The sequence below is a fragment of the Gadus morhua genome, chromosome 21 (assembly GCF_902167405.1).
Source record: "Gadus morhua chromosome 21, gadMor3.0, whole genome shotgun sequence".
Classification (NCBI taxonomy): Eukaryota; Metazoa; Chordata; class Actinopteri; order Gadiformes; family Gadidae; genus Gadus; species Gadus morhua.
The window spans coordinates 9,400,129-9,419,018 of NC_044068.1; the positions used below are offsets into that span (position 1 = coordinate 9,400,129).

The window sequence follows — 18,890 nt, forward strand, 5'->3', positions numbered from 1 at the left end:
ATTGGTGTCCAAACTTCATATCCTGTTTTATTGTTCAAATATTATAGTATGACATGGTACAAATATCAGCAGCAGCACACACACACACACACACACACACACACACACACACACACACACACACACACACACACACACACACACACACAGGACAATACGTGTGTGTTAAAGGGGAACAAAGGAGTCATTAAGGATCTGGTGACAAAAATTAGGTTCAAAATATTCCTTCGTTCTTTTTATTGGAGAAATCTCACCGTATGACAGAATCAGCACATTGTGTTTACTCGAGGAGAATAGGGGAAATGATGTGCAGGTGACAGCGTTTACAATTACTTTATGCACACATTTGCTGTGAACGTCGCGTCGGCCGACAGGCCTCATGTCAGAGCTGTGTGTACCATGGTGAACGCGGAGGAAAAATAAAGCGTCAAATGAAATGACTGTTGCTATAGGTGCCAAACATACACATCCATGTATGAAGGGCGTTGACTAAGGAACTTCTAGCGTGGGGTCGTCCTGTTGGCCAGGATACCATGAATTCTGCCCTTGGATTTTTTTATGCTTTTGTTTCCTTTTTTATTGGTAAGCAAAAAGTATCCTCAGTAATTTCTCCTCATCAGTCGAACTTCAAATGTGTGGGGAATAAATGAAAAAGCATCGCAACCTATTGAGCTGTTGCAAATGACAATGTAGAATTTATCTAAATCTTTCCTTCTTTGTCATCAGCACCATAACCTCCATCAATAAAATATTGAATTCAATAATCAATTAAAAATGATTCAACACTTGATTAGTGCAGACAAACGTCTTGATTTACACTGAATACGTTCCATCATGACTTTACGATTTTTAATAGACTCCCCCGCATCATAGCCAAGTAACATAAGAAGCCAGATGGAAGACATTGCAATAGCATGTTGAGAGGTTTTCAGGCAAAAACAGTGAATATGTGATTCATCATCATCGTGGCAGACGTCTTCACCACCGTCGTCATAGATACACACTGGGTTCTGTGGCTTTGCTAACCAGCAACAGTGCTAGCCAAGGCCTGAAGTGCTCTTATAACATATGCTTCCGTATGCTAAACCTACCAATTAGGGATGGATCAGGATGTAGCAGTCAGGCTACGGTACATTAACCACCTGGACCATAAAAAGGGAATATACATCATCCATAGCGTGTGACGTTTGGACTGGGACTATATTTGGTCTATTTTTAAAAAGAAATCTCTTTAATGGATGCCAAATTATGATCGATTTTCAAATAAGTGTTTGTCCTAATAGAAGGGCCAGTGCTTTTATTAACTTGTTTTCATAGAAAAGGGAGTTGGTATTCAAAGTGTTTGTATACTATAAGTGTTATAAAACGCATTGCAGCAACAAGATTGACACGTTCCATTGCAGACATTTACTATGGGAGCACTCACCCAACATACATTTCAGCATGTTTGTTTTAGTTGCTGGAGTGTACATCACTACACTAAAAACTTGAGGGGTTTAGTGTATTTCGTAAAAATGATTCATAACTTTCGGTATTTATTTTTTGTTGCGCTGCCTACGCTGAAGGCAGTTAGCAGAAATGTAGCTACATGCCCAATGCTGGGATCAGGTTACTTTCAATTCAGTCGGTTAGGCCTTAACACATTTAGACCAAACCGGGTACAAAAGGAGATCGAAGAAGGGTGTATATTTGAATAAAACGTGTTGAAATTAAAAGGTTTCTTGTACTACAAAATCGAACAAGTCCATCCGTACAGGCCCATGATGGCATAAAATAAAATAAAAACCAAGTGTAATAAAATATCCAAGCCACAGTCAGTTCAAACAGTAGTCACCTTGTCCCAGGAAATGCAGTACCGAACAGTACAATATCCTTCCGGGCACTCCATGACATCCGCTTTTGTTTATCAAATCTCCTAGTGTACTATGTGGGGAATCACATGTTTCAAGACAAAGACAGTTTATACCAACAAAAAACAAAAACAACCAACAAGTTCCATAAAAAACCTTCGGTTTTTTCAGGACTTATTCAAAACGAAAGATGATCTGTAGGAATCGTATCACATGTTGTCCATGTGGTGCATTGAAGTGCAAACACAATGAACAGAACTCATACCGAGCTGTTGTCTCATAAACTTTTTGCACTGAATGAATCCGTGCTGCCGAAAAACGAAATCAATCTATCAATCAATCAATCATTTCCTATTGGGCAGCTGACACGACTGGATAATTAGCCTGTTAGCATGAGGGGACAGCATACACGGATACATTTTCTCATTCAACTGGAATGGTCTGAGTGGCTGAGTCTTACTATTTCGCTGGCCACAGCTAGTGTCATCCGCTAGCTTAGATGGTCAATGAACTAGGCGGAGCCGTTGGTTTGCTTGCAAGAAGTTCAGATCGTTCCTCTAGCGCCACCCTAGCACGTGCTTGACCGTTGACCTCCTAGGTAGCCCCGGCTGGCAGACTGTTTCTCTTGGCTCCCTTGTTTTCTTTTCTTCAGTCTCCTCCTCCCAGTTTGATGCGCTCACTTCCTGCTCTCTGTGGTGGAGTTGGCGCTCGTGTCCAGCTTTGCCGTGCTCTCCTTAGTGTTTTCCGGGGGCGGCACGGCTGCCGTATTAGGTCCACCCCCGTTCTGCAACGTCTCCTGTTTGTATTGGTTCAGGGCGCGATTGACGGCGTCCTCGACTAACCGCTTGCTCACCCTCTGTAGCTCCGCCTCACTGGGCTCCTGATGCTGGCGGCCACCTGTGGAGAGTAGTAAGGAGAACGTTACGTCCTGCCCACACACACACACACACACACACACACACACACACACACACACACACACACACACACACACACACACACACACACACACACACACACACACACACACACACACACACACACACACAGACGTATGATTATATAGAAAGAAAAGGAGAAATCGAGAGTGAAAAAGCTAAATGGGCAAAGAAAGAGTCCAACAGCCCTGAATTAAGCACGCTAGAGTGATCATGGAGCAGACACACAGCCCTCTCTGCAGCTTTTCATTCAAAGACAAGAGGTGTTTGATGAATAAAAGCATAACCTTCCATGTGCAGAGCTTAGAAAATGTGGGTGCATTCACACACACACACACACACACACACACACACACACACGCACACACACGCGTTTGAGTACGAAGCCAGCTACACAATGTAAACACTAATCGTGGGATCATTGTATAACCTATTTCCCACTCAGAGCACCTCCTTGTTGACATTTGGAGTAACAAATCAAGAGTGTTGCTATAAAAGCATTGAACAACTCTTCTATCTGACTATTTTACAAACTGGCAGAAGATAGCACTAGAAAACAAGCTCTAATTATTTAAAGATCTCTTTCAAATTTGTATTCTGTGTGGGTTTCAAGCAAGCTATTTATTCACAGATTATCTATATTTACAACGGAACGAACATCAATGAACTAACAGCCTACCCGACTCATTTCAATGTCTTCACTGCGTGAATAAATATCGTTAATAAACAATGTGTTGAGCTGCACTCAAATGCATTTAATTAAATAACTAATGTTTCTGTTTTAAATTTTCACGTCAACACTAAGACATTGGAAAAGTCCCCTGAATTCAAGTGTCTGAGCAAACCAGAGAAATATAATGCTGAGTCCTAAGCATGGTTTATGTTTTCATAAAAAATATTGTTTGTCGTTATTTTCCCCCCTCAAGGGATCTCTCGGCTCATAAATTGTGCAATAGAATAGATGTCTTTTTGTTTTTACTACTCAAGTGAGACCAACAGCGATAATGGATCGGTTTTCTCCAACACCACTTTCAACTCAATTAAAGCTCCCCAGAGGAATTGACTAACAGGAGTGTTTTCCATCATCCACACTACGTTTACAGTAAACTCTCAGATTCTCCGTTGACCCACGCGTAATGGTCATGAATTCAATTGGATACAAGTCATGGGGAATTATATGCAAATGTACAGAGGTTGTTTAGCAATTTGTTAATGCATCGGTTATCTGTTGCTGTGACTTGTATAGTGTGCGTCGTAGTATGTGGATCGCACTCTACTCAAGAAATGTCAGACTCGTCAAAAGTCATTGATAGATAGGTCAATGTTTGAGTGATTGCAGAAGATGCAACTCCTTGGGAATACTTTAAAGCTACGACGGGCCGAATTTTTTCCAATTGAGTGATAGATACTGAAGATTGTAGTGAATTCCTCCGTCACCTGCTTGGAACAGGAAACGGATGGAAAAATGGACGTTGTTTGGCTGCAATATTTACTTCGCCTACTTTTTTTATTAATTTTCACTTTACTGTTTCACTTTATTTTTGATAGATCTTGGTGTAAAAAAGACCTTGCATTTACATTCGATGTGTAAAAATATAGATAATCATATAATAAATATATATAATATACAACAATTAAATTATTAATAATGATTTCTATCTATGGTTTTAGTAGTCAATGTATGCAAAGGCGAAGAAAAAGATAAATGCTTTTAAACTAGGTTAAAGGTTGATTAGAGGCTTGTGGAATGTATAATCAGCATGTAATTACTCACAATCAATTCCAGAGCAAGAAGACACTTTTGATTGGTGTGCAATTATAAACGTTTTTCATACTTTTCTTGAAAGATTTACATGAATTACTGCAGGTTCCAACTCTGTAATTTGAACTATTCAATGATTGGATTTGGTGACTATATTTGAGTGCATTCCTTTGATTACATCCAGGATAGAAATCAGGGCATCATTGTGAGCTTTTGAAGGATGGCTCGCGCCACTGGCGATAGCCATAGTGATCGAGAGGGGCGTCGCGGAACGGGGGGAGACGTACTTGTGCGTTTGGAACGAGTGAGTGGGCTGCGAACCAAGTCTGCAACACAGAACACAAACAGAGAATGAAAACACTCAATTGACAAAAACAAAGACCAAACCAAAAGACATAACAAGGAAAGGACATACCAAGACATGTTTTCACAATACCAATATTGCTCTAATATTTTATAACTCTTCTTCAAAATGCAACCAAAGTTCAACAGCTATGGATACAGTTGTCTGTCCCTATTTTTTATTTATTTACCACCTACCTTTTGTTACCCCTCTCTATGTTACGTTTTTTTTGCTAGCTCTGTTGTCATGGTGACATTTGAAACCGTGCACTTCAACTTTTAACAATCCATGTGGTTGTGACATCTCAGTTCCTGTCATTACTGTGCAATCTGCTGCTCAGTCTCTCCATCAATATGGAGAGACTATCTCTCCGTATGGAGACATAGAAAGGGAGAGATAAAGACAAAGAACACAAGGTACCACTATACACCTGCTCACAAACCATCCCAGAAATAACCGATAGAAAGATGTGTGCATGTAAGTGATATTGGAGTGATCATCTCTCTCCAATATCTCTCTCATCCGCTTGTGGTCTGCAAACAGTCGATCACTTTGCCTGCCTCGCTCTGTCTCTCGCCCCCCCCCCGCCCTTCCTCCACCCCACTGTCTGCCCCTCTCGCTCCCCAGCCACACTCACTGGTTTAATTCCCCGCTTCACATCAATTTGTTGTTGTATTTTCAGTTGCATCCAGCTTGTTTGTCAGCATACATCCTTTCAACACACACACACCAATGCGGTGTGTGTGTGTGTGTATGTGCTAATGTGTGTGAGTGTGTGTGTCTCCCACAAGCGGCGCCAGACAGACCGGCTAAATGCACCCGGCGGCCTCGCCTGGCATGCTAATGAAACCACGCCGGCTCCCCGGTAGCAGAGGCTCTCCGTCTCTCTGTGCCTTATCAGACACAGTCAGTCACTCTTGCACTTTAATCCCAGGTTTTCGGTGCTCTGCTTCCTGTGACATGGCATTACGACTGAGGGGAGATAAATGTGTGTGTGTGTGTGTGTGTGTGAGAGAGTGAGTGAGTGAGTGAGTGAGTGAGTGAGTGAGTGAGTGAGTGAGTGAGTGAGTGAGTGAGTGAGTGAGTGAGTGAGTGAGTGAGTGAGTGAGTGAGTGAGTGAGTGTGCAGAGCTTGAACCATGGGCGTCTTGCATAGCATCTGACCTTCTAACGCAGTATTTTTCCTTCCCTTTACCGTGGTGGCTGCCTGCTGTCCTCTCCTGTCAGATCCCGCCTACATCACTTTAGCACAATTGATTGCCTAACAATCCTTCTCTAACCCCCTCCGTCTCCCGCTCTGCCGAATCCCCCCCCCCCCTCCCGCCCCGCCATCTACTGTCGTTGGATCAGAGAGTCAGCTATTCGGATCGCTTGCCAGTCGGGCTCAGTGAAGTCCTGAACTTTCCACTGTGGAAAAAGAAACACGAAAACAGCCCCGGGAAGAGGAGCTCGTGGATTGGCTGATGAGGCGGCTGTCTTTTTTTTGAGAGTTCATCTGAAGTTCTCGCCCTTTACAAAAACTGTGCTGTAGTGGACAGGAGGAGCTGCAAGAGGTGTGTGTGTGTGTGTGTGTGTGTTTGTGTAGGGTTGTGTGTGTGTAGGGGTCTGTGTGTGTGTAGGGGTCTGTGTGTCTGTAGGGGTCTGTGTGTGGGTGTGGAGTTGTGTGTGTGTGTGTAAGGGTGTGTGTGTGTTGTAGATGAGGAATTACAAGGACAGAAAAAATGTTGAGGGGGGGCTTAATGGAGGAGCAGCTTCCTGAGGAAATACCAGAAATCTTCTTGTGCTCTCGGCACGCACGCACGCACGCACGCACGCACGCACATGCAACACACGCACATGTAACACATGCAAAGCGAGCATTGCATGTGTTACAACCGATAAGCCGTCCGCATGCCTCTCCATATCCCACTCTGCAAACACGGCATACATTAATAATCATTACCATGGTAACCCCTCATTCACCCACACAGGCAAGTGGGAATCAAACGCGGACACCACACCGGTTGTGTTGCCGTACCGCAGGTTAGACGAGCATGCAGTTAGCCACGCGGCTTAGGGGGGGGGGGGGTTCAATGTTTCGCCAATAAAAAGCTTAACGCGTGCGGAAACTAAATGGATCTTAGTAATAGGTGGAGGAGGGGCCTTCACTCTGCGGCTCATCAGCAAGGTCAGGCTGACTCAGACGGAGGCCAAAATACATCCATCATCTACAGGAGGAGGCAGGCCAGCTGGGGGGGGGGGTCACCGTGGAGTATATGGTTCAGCTCATACCCGGTCAGGTCGGGGAAAGGTTTGATTGCGGATTGTGCCTTGGCGACGGGGGATCTGACTGTTCTCTGGGGACAAACTGGCCTTTTCTCAGCCTCTCCTGGAAGGCTGCGTTGGGCAGACCCAGCAGGCCAAAGAAAAGCTTCACTGTGGTTTGTGGCGGTGTGTGAGTCTTTTAGTTTCCCAGAATGGGGACAAGCACGTGTGTGTGTGTGTGTGTGTGTGTGTGTGTGTGTGTGTGTGTGTGTGTGTGTGTGTGTGTGTGTGTGTGTGTGTGTGTGTGTCGAAAAGTAACCAGGCAGTTTGGAATTTGGCGGCGCAACGAAAAACCCCATGACTGGCGACCATTAGCTCAATTTGACTGTTAGAGGGTGAGTGGTGGTTTAGAGAAGAGTTCATCTGGCTTGTTGGAGGGGGGAGGTTTCCTTCCATGAAGTCAGATTTGCGAAAGCCCTCTGCAAGTCACATAGTAATCACAGTAACTTGTATCGGAGAGAATGCTCTAATTCTGTACAAGCCCTGCCCAGAGCTGTGACTGAGCGGTGATGCACCGTGTCAATAACAGACCGCACTCTGCAAACAACCCGCGTTAAAGAGCTGAACGTTACGCCGAGGGATGGCTCCGAGCTCCGCAGACGAGCGCGTCCAACAGCACAGCAGGAGTATTACGAGCGCGTGCCTCTCTATAAGCTAAGTCACGGCACGAGGAACGAGTCCCTAGCCGCTCTTATGATCAGGCTGGTCGCGCGGCGCTTTGATCTCAGCTGCAGCCCGCCCCGGCTCTGGACCTCCTCGGCCCTGGAGGGACGATGGATCATCAGCTACTCAGCAGTTTTGCGGGGGCGGTGACGTAGCCGTGCTGACCTAGTTCACCAGGCTGGTCTAGTTTTTGTTGATTTAGTTGATGCTGCTGCTGATGCCGCTGATGCTTACTGGCCTTCGGGGCCCGGCATCTGTGCTGCGCTAATCAAGGCATGGCAAGATGAGAGAGGGTGAAGGGGAAGAAGGGGACATGGAGGAAGCATGAGGGAGGAAGAAATAAGGACCTGATGAAGTACCTGAGGAACGACGGCGGGAAATAATGCACGAGAGAAAGAATGCTGAAGGGTCGACCAGATGGAGAGAAAGACGGATGGGTAGGGGTGAACCAAGAAAGATGGATGAATGATAGTAGCTGAAGAAGGAAGCAGTGAGGAATATAGAGAGATGGGACAAAATAAAACAAATGAAGTAAGAAGTACATACAGAGATCGTGGGGAAGAAAGAAAGAAAGAAAGAAAGACATGATGGGAAATGAAGGAAGATAGCGAGTCAAACCGTTGCGAAAAAAGGTTCAGGGAAATGCCATCTTTGCCCTCCCACGTGACCACTGTGCTACACGCTTCAGCAGCCATGATGAGCTGTCACCCGTCATCACTCATCGTCGTCTCCTGGCCCTGTCTGAAGCCACCTCCTCCGGCCCCCTGCATCTCCCCACTGTGTATTTATCTATTAATAGATATCACACACACACAATGCATCTCGTGTCTCCCACTGGGCTGATTATTTATCACACTTGTATCCCGAACAAACCCACCCTGTGTGTTGGTTTAGAAGCCCGTTATTCTTCCCCCCCCCCACTTAATAACACCCAGCTACTCGTGACCCAGAGAGACGAGTTTACAATGCGTTTACGGTGTGTCAGGGTGAGTCCAAATACCCCATCCGTCTGCACCGTCACAGCTCCATAGTGCCATGATACACGCCCCACTGTGCGTGAACTCAGTGTAGCGTAGTTCGACCGGGCTCAACCCCCCGTCTTGATAAATGTGTGAAGATATCCCCGGTGACAACAACAACAACAACAACAACAACAACAACAACACCCTCACGCTCGCTTGCACCTACTCAGAATTATTTCCAAACACGCCAACAGAAATGCGCCGGAAAACAGAAATCGATATTAATACACCATAACCGCAGGTCCCGCTACAACACACGGACCAATCACAACCCGGCTGACCCCATTAGTGTGGAGATTAACTACGGCCGCGGCAATCAAATGCTTTATGGATTAGGATCAAAAATGGAATCGATTGCAGCAAAGCTGAAGTAAGTGGTTCCAGAGGAGAGAGGAACAGACGATGTTCCACCTCGCCTGTGGGGTGTAGCGGGCAGGTCTCTGGTCAGGGATCATCGCCTGAAGGCAGGTGACAGACCCCGTTTCCCCGATAACACGGTGTGTTAAAACACAGGTGCAGCAGCACCCCCCCTGAGGGGAGTCGAAATGTAATCGCTCTCCGCAACTTAACTCAAGCCCACAGCGGTGTCGTTCACCGTGTTGACAACAAAGTCAGTCAAATAGCGTCCCGATCGCATGTAATGGTTATCGTACATTTGAATCGAATCAACGGAACTCCCTCCATAGTCCGTGAGACTGTTTCGTTGCTTTGATGTCTGGCGACAACTCCCCACTCACTGAACATTTCAAACCAATATGATCAACCATGTCTCAGCGTCCCCCCCCCCCCCCCCCCCCCGAGACCATGCGGCAGACTCTTGAGTGAGGTCACTGTGTCACGATCCAATCCTGGAAGATCAGATGACATTGCCCCAACGTTTACCGAAGGGCTAGTCTCCCGTTTCAATATTGATAACGTGTCCGATTATAGAAACGCAGTATGAACGGATGGCATTTCCAACGTCTTTAACCTACGGCGGCTCACGGTAAACCCGCTGGGGTAGAGATGGCAAACAGAGCCTCCCTATGGGACAGTGACTCAGATGTGGAAGCCAGCGTGATGAGCCTCAATGTGCTTATGCTCTGGGCTCTAGACTTAAGGCAAGCCCACACCGGACCGAAGATCGGCGTCGGTGACGCGAGTCTATTTGGTGTGGTCGCTCAAATCGGCCACGTCGGCGTTCATTGCAGCCGATTCAACATGTAAGGGATAATGCCCGACGAGGTGTCCATTATCAGGAATTAATGGACGACGTGGAGGCGTGAACCGTCCGACGCGAAGCGGAGGACGGTTGGACACCTCGAAGGGCGTTATCCCGCTTATACCACGGTCACTTACCAACGGTGACCAAATTAAGACCATTAATTTATATTTCCATGCGTTTTACAATCTGAATATAAAGTTTTCCACAAAACATACATTTGTTTCCCTGGTTACGCCTGAGGGTCCGACTAATACCCGGAACCACCATTACACGCCCGTTGGGTTCTCATGCAACAGAAACGTTGTTCACTCCTCCAGTAATTAGGACGGACCATAGCTACGACTTTAGAACGGGAGGTAGCGGGAGGTATTATAGTCCGCTGAGCTTTGCTTTGTTTCCCGTTGCTATGGTTACTACTATTTTAGAGACGATACGCCAGCTAGCGCATTAATTGAGAACGGTAAACAGACAATTTGACGGAACTACTTGTCCAGGTGTCCGTATATCAGGAGTTAATGCACACCCTGCATCCAATCAGAATCGAGTATTCCCGCAGACCGTGGTATAAGTGTAATTAATCGGCCATTCGAGTCGGTCATTCTTTTACCATTCTGATTGGGGGAGGTCTAGCAGCTTGACTAGCGATTCAGTGAAGCCCGGAAGTGAGGATGGTAAACATACCAGATAAACAGTGTAATCGAAGAAGAGGACCTGCTACTTCAGGTTTTCGTGTTTTTTGACCCACAATACAGATTAGCGCCGCCTGTTGTTTTGGAGACATTACATCTCGCGCAAGCGCGGAACGTCCGGCGTCGGCTGTAATCCCGTAGGTGGGTACCACCCATGACGTTGTTCGAGTCGGCCAGATTAAATAGCCCGACTTCATTTACCGACGCGAATCGGGCAGTTGGTCCGGTGTGTGGTTAACTTTAGGCCTCCTTAAAAAAAGGCTCTATATACTGTATGTGGGAAAAACAAATAATGAATCACAGCCCAAAAATAAATGCTAATTACGCATCGAATTTCATACTGTGCTGCGTCAGACATACTGAACAGAGGGAAAGAACCAGCACACTTTCTTCTGAAGGCCTTCCATAAATAAAGGCTCTAAAAAATCCAGGTAAAGACCGAAATAAAACAGTAACACCCACATCCAAAGCCTGACTCATCACAAAAGTAGGCGAACTGTGTCTTTATCACTCATAAGACATGCATTATCAACGCTGCAATTTACACACACACACACACACACACACACACACACACACACACACACACACACACACACACACACACACACACACACACACCTAATGGCTTCATGTGGAATGTCAAAGGTTGAAGGCAATACGTTTTTGTTTCCCATGAGAAGGCATTTATCTTATCTTGTTACGGTGACACAAGGATCAATCACGTGGAAACTAGATAGAAGCCTGGGAGCGTAAAACAATAACGACATATTGGGACTACTAAAACAAGGCACTTCTAAACGGACGACTAGCGCACCATGCGTTACTCTGGCTGTCTAAACACATTAGGGTGTATGTGTGTGTTGTGGGTGGTTGTGTGTTCAACACCCGCACTGAGTGCGAACAACGCTGCATGTCGCCTTGTCGAATCAACAATGGTTGAACACACACACACACACACACACACACACACACACACACACACACACACACACACACACACACACACACACACACACACACACACACACACACACACACACACTATGACCCGATCCCTGTTGGTTATGCCCCACCGTACTCCTAAATCTCCCTCGACCTTCCTATCTCGGAATAAAACTCATTGCCAATCCCCAAAAATGGATCGATCTTACTCTCTCCCATGTCCCCCCCCCCGACCCAGAAGTAGGACACAGTGGTCTGACTGTGTGGAGCACTGTGCAGCTGCACCCAGAGAGGGAGAGAGAGGGGGAGGGAACGCTGAGGGGGGGGGGGGAGAGAGTGGGAAATAGAGATGGAAAGGGGAGAGAGTGTAAGAAAATGGCAGTGGTAAAGGAATAAACTCAAACCGAGAACCAGAATGGGAGCTAAAGAAAAGCAAACGGCAGGCAATGGGAAAAACAGACTTGTGCGTTTATATTTAGGAAAGTTTCCCAGATACAAACACACAGCTTGCGTTTCCCAGCAATAACCTCTCTCTAGCGATAGTGTCAAAGTCTGCATTTACGACCGGACGATAAAATTGAGCGCAGTGTGTACACACAGGCCAGAGCACAGCTAACAACACAGAGACGTGAACGTCATAAATGACAGGTGAGCCGTATCGCTTGGCACTAAATGCTCGGTAGTTGTTATCAGTGAGTAATCCAAAGCTATTACATATGAAAGGTAAATCATAAAAAGTGATAAATGTGTTACTTCATAGTTAACAGATTTGACTGCATTGCTCAGGGTTGGGAGAATGGTGATACATTTGCATCTTGTTTACAGCGTTCAAGTGGCCTACCTTCAGATAAAACATTATACTGAACACCCATCTGAAAAAAATAAGCAGGTTCAACTGCATTGTGTTGTCACTTCTGTCATGGGAAATAACCATAAAGCCATCCATCGTCCCTTTTCTATGTCCTCTTCTCACGACCAGGGGCATACAAGCGGCCTGAACCTGATTAACTGAATCTGAATGCTGAATCAGAGCATGTGTAAACAGCTGCAAAGGGGTTCAGACCACTTTGATATGGAATCCGTATAGATCTGAAACATTTATGTGGTCCGTCTTAAGCTACCATCATTCCCTGACAACATGCATCACCCTGCTAGGGTGGGAGATTTTGAAAGGTGGAAGGACTTCGAAGTGTTTGGAGTGAGGCGACTCTTTGAGTTGTTTGGACTTCATTATCTAGCTAAAAATGACAAGTTTTGCTTCTGTGCATTATGCCATCTTTTCAACAGGACTTTATGTGTCTTACGGTGACAGCGCACGTCAATTACTCATGGATGGGGAGATTTGGAGTGCTTATTCGACATGCAAATTACCACGCACAATCTTTGTTTGTGAGTGCAGGCCCCTGGAGTCATTTACAATAATGTGAACAGCCGGATAAAAAGGGGTCATCCAACATGGGAAGAGCGTTGTAATTGAAATCTAGCGTGAACTTAATCTAATTAACGTCACTTCTAATTAATCCCTTCTCTCGACCCCAGACAGGCAAGGACCTGTGAGTGTGAGGTTGTGATATTCTTTGTCAGGATGTTGGTGATAATTTGCTTGAATCCATAGCTTCCTGGGTCACCCTGGGAGTAAATCAAACAGCTCGATTCCCAGATCACCACACAAAAACCCTGTGACTGAATGCCCTGCAAGTGTTAAAAGTGTCAGGCTTGGCTCTGAACAAACACTCTACGACACTGGGTATAGGGGCACAAAGACAGGAAAACGAATCAAAGAGCCAGCCCCTGAAACGTGCATGCACCCACACACACACACACACACACACAATTACTTACTTCATGAATCACATTAAAATCAGACGCGTTTCATTACTCAATACACAGGAGAGGACAAGTTGGTCCACCAAGGTCCCAGAGCAAACTCACACCACATCCACGTTAGCTTACAGCTCTACACAAGGATGGTGAACTACACCACCAGAACTGAGCCTCGGCACAATAGGGGAGTGGTGGTGCCTCCACACTAGTGGTCTATGTCTAATCTGACACAAAGACACATACTGGGATCCCACAGAGCTCTAGAACAGTAACACCCTTGCACAAATCCACAGGGCACCACAGGGAGACAATAAAAAGGAGCTATAATCATTAAATTAAACAGCCATCATCATCATTCCAGCACACACAAACACAAAAGAACACTTACTGATTTTCTCCTCCGTTTGGTTGAAGGGAAAACAGCATAACTGCCCCATGGCGCCTCCTCTCCTCTCCTCTTTCCCCCTTTCTCGTTCTTCCCCCCCCTTGCTAGACCGCCAGACGCAATGTTACGGGCGGCTCCAATCTGACCGTCTCCCTCCTCTCTCTCTCCCGTGTCACTTGCTGCCTTGCTCGCCCCTCGCTCCTCTCTCCTTCTCTCCCTCTGTGTGTGCGTCTCCCCCACTGCCTCGCGCTCCTTCGCTGTGCCTTAAAGGACAGACGACGGATCAGAGCACACAATGTGTCTTCTACCACTCTGCAACGCGACGGCGCTCCCAGTCGGAGCCAGGGAACAAATGAACGAAAGGGAGAGAGAGCGAGACAGAGCGAGTGACTCCGCTCCTGCTCCACTTTACACCGACACACAGGGAGGGAGGGGGAGCGAGGGAGAGAGATAGAGTAAAAGAGGGGGGAGAGAGAGAAGAGAGAGGGGGTGTGTGTGTGTGTGCTAGTGTGCACGTGCGAGGATGATCACGCATGTGTGAAAGAGAGAAAGTGTGTGTGTGTGTGTATGGGGGCTGGTGGAAGGGAGATGCGTGCTTGTGTGTGTGTAAGATAAAAAAAGGAGTGTGTATGAGGGCAGCTGAGCGTGTGAAGGGGGAAAGGGGAGGGTTGAATAGAGGAGGAAGGCTGTGTGTGTGTGTGTGTGTGTGTGTGTGTGTGTGTGTGTGTGTGTGTGTGTGTGTGTGTGTGTGTGTGTGTGTGTGTGTGTGTGTGTGTGTGTGTGTGTGTGTGTGTGTGTGTGTGTAAGAGAAACGTATGTGCTCTTCACATGGCTTATAATGTGTGGGATCAAAAGTGTCACTTGGTCTGGATGGAGGAAAATATAGTATATTCATACATATGTAAATGTATTCAACTCTGGTGGAATTTGTTGGAGCATTAAAATAATAACTATTGCCATGTGACGGTTAGCACAAATAAAAATTCACTCGCTAACACAAATCCTGCACTGCACACCGTCATAAAACAAGGAAGGAGGAAAACATGTCCACTTCAATCTCCCATGATCTTGAACTCCATCGACATCTGTATTGCTTTAAGACTGTGCAGAGCAACATCAATTAAAGCAAAAGCTATTCTCCACCCCAGGCCCAGAATCGTCCAGGTTCTCCAGAGACGAGCACATAGTCGTGGTTTACCTCCTCACCTTTCCCCGTCAGCCTCCTCTTCCTCTTTTTCAATTAGTCCCAGTCCCTCTCCTTTTATCTTCTCCTCTGTGTGAATACCCATCTCTTTCTCCCCCCTTCTCTCCTCTATTCCTCCTCTCCTTCTCTCCGCAGCCCCCTGTTGAGTACGATCGATCAGGTCACACATTGATTTTCCGTGTAACCGAGCGTGGGATCACTGAGAATAAAAATCTGGTCCTTCCTCGAACCTTTTTGAGACCTCAGCTACAGTTGCCACTAGCAGCTGACCATCAGTCAGTCAGTCAGTCAGTCAGTCAGTCAGTCAGTCAGTCAGTCAGTCACACACACACACACACCAGTGGCCGAGCCAACAAGCCTGGTCAGTGTAATTAGCCTAATGAATGCTGCGCTGCACTAGCCTGAGCCAGATAAGCCAGAATGATGCAGAGATTCTGTACGCTGCAGTCATAAACAATCATTTACAGGTGTTCACCGCAGGTTCAACTCCTTATAAAACAAGCAGAATACAGAAGGAAATACAAATCCTAGAAATGTGGATGAAACTACCATATCATTTTTTTTTTGACCCATAAATAAATTCAAATGTCGACCAAACAATTGCCCGATTTGGTGATTCGATGATGGGTTGGATAATTACACGGCATGTCTGGTTGATTTATGTTGGTTTTAAGAAGTAATTTTCCACCTTTATTAACACAGCTATTGGGACCATTGACATTAAGGCCCAATCCCATTTCTACCCCTTACGCCTTCCCCTTACCCCTTACCCTTACCCTTACCCCATCAAAACAAGGGGGAGAGGGAAGGGGAGGGGTAAAAAGGCTGCCGGGTTTATATCCCCTTGCCTTAGAGACAAAGCAGGTGGGAAGTGTTGAAATGCATGGCAAGCACGCTTTACTTAAGGCTTTCAAAGTTTGGTTGCCAACAGCTGAAAGGATTTCAGCATTAACTAATCCCTATATGCTCCATAAGTGAATCACAACGCACTTTGTCGCCAGCCTCTTCTTTAGAGGTTGTTTCATCCCTTGTGACCTTTACGACGTGAGAGAGAGAGACGTGTAGTTAATTCAAATGTAAAAGTGTATAAATATATAAGCGGTCCGTGTTTGTACACAAGGGAAAAGCATACGGTTCTCTTTAAAAAAAGGAAGAATGAGTTCCAAGGAAAAGGGATATGCTCGTTTACACATGCCAAAATAAACAACGGTTTTGCATTTCTGCAACTCGGCTGTAACTGAAGACAGTTGAGCCACAAGGACCGTAATTCACTCACAGCTGCACTTACAAACAGTACGCTCAGTATGCTCAAACACACACACACACACACACACACACACACACACACACACACACACACACACACACACACACACACACACACACACACACACACACACACACACACACACACACACACACACTATTAAGCAACATTGTTACACTTGAGGCCATTTTCAAAGATCTTTCCGTGGATGAATTTGGATATTGACTTTGGATACACAAAGACTGTTTGGGCCCAAAACAACACAGTTTGAGGTTCCAGCAGATGAGGCAAAACGGGTAGAATACACACAATGTGAATGCTATTTACATTCCCTTGTAAACATGCATTAAAAAAGCATAATCTAGTTTCTACGGTTCATTGTAATTATTTAACACATATAAAAGAAAAAGTATATATACGTAGAATAAGTATGACAATATTAATCGGTCTGTACATCATATCCGGTGTTCATTTTTCACACGAAAATAAATAAAATAAACAACCTTGAATTGCTAAGGTGGATCAATATTAATTGCATGGAAGGGCCTCACCCCACCACCGGCCTCTGCGGAAGATGAATGTGCTCTGTATGAATAAATTACTGTAGGACTCAAAATAGCACAATGGAAGACGCTGGTGTAGACTGCCATCCGTAACGCAGTTGACCTTGAGCTTATCGGGGTCAACTCCACCACCGCGCCCGAGGAGCAGCCACAGCATGACATGGCCACCACACAGCAGCATGCAAAGGGCTTACTCATGTACTGAGAGGGCGAGAGAGGACGAGAAACAAAGAGAAGGTGAGAGAGGGGGAGAGAGAACCATACAGGGAAAGAGAAAGTAAGATAGAGAGAATGAGGGAGAAAAAGAAAAGAGTAAGTGAACAGACAGACAGACAGACAAAGAGACTGAGTGTATCAGCCGATAATGGTGACTTCAATATCCTTACTAGTCCTTTTCATTATTATCTACAGTATGTGCACCTGGGGAGGATATGGAAACAAACAGTGAACAGGCAAAGCAATAATGGGATCACACAGGGCGATGGTGGTGATGGGGTGGGATCCATCGGCAATAACTTCCTGAATCGATTAGATTCCGATTAACAAGGGTCCGATGGGATTCAATTTCCGAAACCCGAGTAGATTCAGTAAGGGATATTTTACTTACAATACCAACTAGATCGTTGAGAACTTGTGTTGTAAATTGTACCAGGATACCTTCTAACCCGTTGCATTATTTAGAGGATTTATATTTACATTAAGAATTCGACCCAGAGCATATACATTGATGCACTTTTAAATACAATAAAATGACCAACAGACTGCAGAAGTCAACACAATATAACCACTATAACCAAAGGCTGGCCACGCGGTACTCACGAGGACAGCACTTCAAGCATCCGCGAGAAAAGCCGTGTATAAATGAGCAATCTCTGGGGTGTCTCAGCGGCTCACCCTGATAGCGCTAACCCTGCAGGCTGTACGCCTTGTTGCGAAGTGGGTGTCTGTACCCACCTGTGGTTCGATGCTACATGTCACTTCCTGTCCCCCGCCGCCTTCCTTTCCATAAAAAGCACAACAGAGCCCGTGAAAAAAAAAGAAAAGGAAAATGAAACAAAAGATTGATCGCCGCATCATACAAATCAACACCAGATATTTTTTAATTGAAGATCAATTAGATTCAGGCAAATCTATTTTCGTACACCCATCCCTAGGCTCTACACCAATGTCACAAATAGCTTGCTGTTGTCGTTTGGTTTGCCCTTTATCGTCACTGAAAACAGCTTACTCAACTCCGTAGAACACATCGTCTGTATTCCTTTTAGATTGTATTCATCGATCTGCACTAGACTAGATACTTTGGGGGGAAAAAAACGTGCAAACAAAAGCAAACAAATCAGTACTATTATCATCTAATGATGACGGGGTCCAAATGGTCTACCATTACCACACCGGCACACGCACGTATACTCATCTCATCACACAAGTATACGGTTGCAAGGGGTTAGGCCAATCAATAAACGCACGTCTGCAGCGTATCCACCATTGGTAATAGCCTGGCCCAGACTTCCAGCCTCCATCTCCTGTCATATCGTGCTGACATTTACAACGTTGATCACGACACACAGCCATATTTCATGCTTCTCCTTTTGCTATTTTATCCTGCATGCAATCCGCCAATGCCCCCTTTACATACTAAAACCGTCTTGTCCCCCCCCCCCCACACACACACACACACACACCGCCTCAGCCCATCCCCACTCGCTGAGACAGAGCGTCTCGTCTTCCCCGGAGCCTTATCAGGAGACGAAGGCTGAGTCAGGGAGACTCATCATCCGTCCTCCGGTGGACAAAGACGAGGGTGCTCAAGGCTAGGGCCAATCAACTGAAAGCCCCACGAAGGCCCTAATTAAACTGTGAACCCCCCCAGGGTGCGAGCGGGGAGCCTTGGCTTGGGTTGCCACTGATGGGAATCGCGTGCTGCCGTC

General features: G+C 45.9%; 1 protein-coding gene across 3 annotated transcripts in view; it reads right to left on the reverse strand.

The window, feature by feature from the left end:
* Positions 1–208: 208 nt before the first annotated feature.
* Positions 209–18,890, reverse strand: part of akap7 (A-kinase anchoring protein 7) — a 32,294-nt gene continuing 13,612 nt past the window's right edge. Inside the window, exons 9-10 of one of the 3 annotated variants that reach the window (XM_030346085.1) lie at positions 4,838–4,876; positions 209–2,747 (exon numbers count right to left, since the gene is read on the reverse strand). In XM_030346085.1, the coding sequence (XP_030201945.1) occupies positions 2,527–2,747; positions 4,838–4,876 (260 nt within the window). In that variant the 3' untranslated portion in view covers positions 209–2,526. Of the gene's footprint in view, positions 2,748–4,837; positions 4,877–14,740; positions 17,164–18,890 lie in introns of those variants that run through there. The other 2 variants (XM_030346086.1, XM_030346087.1) reach the window with 2 other exon arrangements.